Consider the following 3253-nt stretch of genomic DNA (forward strand, 5'->3'; position numbering starts at 1 on the left):
CCCTCTCGTTGAAAATTGGCTATTGTTGGGGGACTTTAATTTCATCAGGTCATTGGATAACAGAAACCTCCCGGGTGGTGATATTAATGATATTTTCCTCTTCAACGAAATAATTGGTCACCTTGGTCTCTTGGAGCTGCCCTTGAAAGGCCGTAGCTTCACCTGGTCTAATATGCAGCAAAACCCCTGCTCGAGCAACTTGATTGGTTCTTTACTACTGCTGATTGGATTTCACATTATCCGAACACTATGGTTAATCCACTCGCCAGAACTGCCTCGGATCACGTGCCTTGTGTGGTGTCCATTGACACTACCATCCCTGCGGCCAAGACTTTTCGGTTTGAAAATTTCTGGTTTGATATGCCGGGGTTCATGGATTGTGTCACCAAGTCTTGGAATGCACCAGTCTTCTCTGATCTTTCTGCTTCTGCGGTTATCACAAGGAAATTTAAGCGGCTGCGGTATGATTTGCAAATTTGGAGCAAAAAGTTATCATACATCAAAAAACTTACTGTTGATTGCTCAAAGGTGATTCTACACTTTGATCAGCTGGAGGAAGTGCGACCTTTAACAAGGCCGGAATTCAATTTCCGAAAAATTGTGAAGTTCCACTATGAACATCTGTTGAAAATTCACTATATTTATTGGAAACAGAGGTGCACTATTCGGTATATAAAGGTTGGCGAGGAGAATTCCAAATTTTTTCATGCCATGGCCTCGGAGCGTATGAGGAGGAATTCAATCTCCAGTCTGAAGATCAGTTCCATGCTTGATCCTGTGACTGATCACGCTCAGATGGCGGGAATTCTTTAGGCTTCGTTTAAATCAAGGATGGGCCAGGCCCAAGGGATCAATATGGGCTTCGATTTGAATCAATTAATTCAGCCCATCCCGGGACTGGAGGAGCTATCCTTGCCGTTTTCTGATGAGGAAATTAACAAAGTTTTGAAGGAATTGCCGGTGGATCGGGCACCTGGTCCGGATGGCTTTAATGGGATGTTTGTCAAGCGCCGCTGGCCTATAATTGAGAAGGACTTCTTGAGGATGATTCAGGATTTTTATGAGGGGAAGCTTTCGTTGGAAAACATTAATGCCTCCCTCATTACGCTCATACCCAAGATCATTTCACCAGAAGGGCCCGATGATTTCCGGCCAATATCTCTCACCAACACTTGTCTCAAATTTCTAACAAAATTGTTGGCCAACCGGTTGCAGAAGGTGATCCTTAAGTGTATCCACAAAAAACAGTATGGGTTCCTTAAGGGTAGGTCAATTCAGGATTGTCTGGCCTGGAGTTTTGAGTATATTCATCAAACAGTCCAAGCGTCCAATCATAATTCTTAAGTTGGACTTTGCTAAGGCCTTTGACACTGTCGAGCATGAGGTTATTCTTCAGATGTTACATCATAAAGGGTTTGATGCCAAATGGATTTTTTGAGTTAAACAACTGTTGTCCACAGGTTCTTCGTCTGTGCTGTTAAATGGCATTCCTGGAAAGCAATTTAAGTGCAAGTGTGGGGTCAGACAGGGTGATCCACTATCACCTCTGTTGTTTGTCATCGCAGCAGATCTATTATAGTCTGTGGTCAACCAAATGCTGGAGCATGGCATGCTCTCTTTGCCTATTCAAACCCATGACAGAGAGTTTCCCATCATTCAATATGCGGATGACACGATCCTATTTCTTGCAGCTAAGGATGATGAGCTTGTTGCCCTCAAGAACATGCTGCTTACCTTCCAACAATACACGGGTTTAAAGGTCAACTTTGCTAAATCTTCAATGATTCCATTGAATATGACTGATGAGGAGGCTGCTAGGCTTGCTGCTATTCTTGGTTGTAAAATTGGCCAGCTCCCATTTACTTATCTTGGATTGCCTTTGGGAACTACAAGGCCAAGGATCATTGACCTAATGCCCCTAGTTGACAGTCTTGAGAGGAGGTTAACTGCCAGTTCTTCTATGCTGAATCAAGGCTCTCGCTTGCAGCTTCTTACCTCTGTCCTGACCTCTCTGCCAATATACTTTCTGTGCAGCCTCAATATTCCAGCAGGGATCATTAAGCAGCTAGACAGAATCTTCAGGCGATGTCTTTGGAGGGGTAATAGTGATGCTCCAAAACAGTCTCTGGCTGCATGGGAGCTGGTTTGCAGGCCAAGAGATAAAGGGGTTTAGGTCTTATTAATCTGAACATCCAGAATAAAGGACTTCTTATCAAGCATCTTCACAAATTCTATAACAAGGTTGATGTTCCTTGGGTGACCCTGATATGGAATAGCTACTATGATCATGGGGTTCCACAGGCAACAGCTCATGCTGGATCTTTCTGGTGGAGGGATGTTCTGAAGCTGCATGATGCTTATACTGCTATTGCCTCAGCTCATATCAACATGCGTGATTCTGCTCTGTTCTGGACAGATTCTTGGCACATTGGGGGCTCTGCTAGACCCCTATTTTGGTGATTGCCTAGGTTGTTTTCATTTGTCAATAATGATAGGATCTCAGTGCAGGAATTTCTTCAATCCCAGGATCTTTACTCTATTTTTTATTTGCCTCTTTCTCATGAGGCTGCTGCTGAGTTACACATGCTGGAAGGTTGGATCATGCAGTTAGACAGAGACCCCACTATACCTGATGTTTGGATATGGCCTGGTCAATCAGGAGGATACACTGCCAAAAGTTTCTACACGATCATGCACTCACACCTACCTACAATACAACCTTGCAAATGGCTATGGCAGAGTAAGTGCACCATGAAGATCAAGGTGTTCGGGTGGCTGTTATTCTTTGATAGACTTAACACCAAGGATATGCTGGTTAGGAGACACTGGCGCTCAAACCAGGATGACAATCTATGTCTCATTTGCAGTGAGCTGGTGTATGAGGATAGAATCCATCTGTTTTTTAACTGCACCTTTAGCTGTAGAGTCTGGAGTTACTTGGGCATTGATTGGTCTGGAGGCTCAGATATTCTGCAATGTATCATACATGCTAGGTCCAGCTTCACGCACCCTTTCTTCTTTGAAGTTATGCTAACAGCAGCATGGAATATTTGGATTTTAAGAAATGGCAGAACCTTCAGAGCTGAGAGAGCTACTTTCAGTGCTTGGAAGTGTAAATTCATCCATGATATTTCTTTGCTTGCTCATAGGGTGAAGGATTGTATTAGCCATAAACTATTGGCTTGGGTTGATTCTTTGTTGTAAAGCAGGTAGGGTTGTTTAGCCATAGGTAGACTCTTTTCTTTTTCCTCCC

The 3253-nt window shown here is 43.6% G+C and overlaps 1 protein-coding gene across 1 annotated transcript; it reads left to right on the forward strand.

Moving 5' to 3' along the window:
• The first annotated feature begins 831 nt into the window (after positions 1–831).
• On the forward strand, positions 832–2460 carry LOC141027390 (uncharacterized). Its single transcript, XM_073504397.1, has 5 exons — positions 832–1264; positions 1461–1529; positions 1692–1941; positions 2035–2143; positions 2302–2460. The coding sequence occupies exons 1-5, from the start codon at positions 832–834 to the stop codon at positions 2458–2460; spliced, it is 1020 nt and encodes a 339-aa protein (XP_073360498.1).
• Positions 2461–3253: the final 793 nt, after the last annotated feature.

This window comes from Aegilops tauschii, chromosome 7, assembly GCF_002575655.3.
Source record: "Aegilops tauschii subsp. strangulata cultivar AL8/78 chromosome 7, Aet v6.0, whole genome shotgun sequence".
In the NCBI taxonomy this organism is placed as follows: Eukaryota; Viridiplantae; Streptophyta; class Magnoliopsida; order Poales; family Poaceae; genus Aegilops; species Aegilops tauschii.

What these genes read in the sequence shown, in the direction of transcription:
- LOC141027390 (XM_073504397.1), top strand. Translation starts at nt 832, where the DNA reads ATGGGCCAGGCCCAAGGGATCAATATGGGCTTCGATTTGAATCAATTA. An exon ending in ACAGTATGGGTTCCTTAAGG is followed by an intron (nt 1,265 to 1,460) that starts GTAGGTCAATTC and finishes TGTTGTCCACAG; the next exon opens with GTTCTTCGTCTGTGCTGTTA. An exon ending in CTCTGGCTGCATGGGAGCTG is followed by an intron (nt 2,144 to 2,301) that starts GTTTGCAGGCCA and finishes GGGGTTCCACAG; the next exon opens with GCAACAGCTCATGCTGGATC.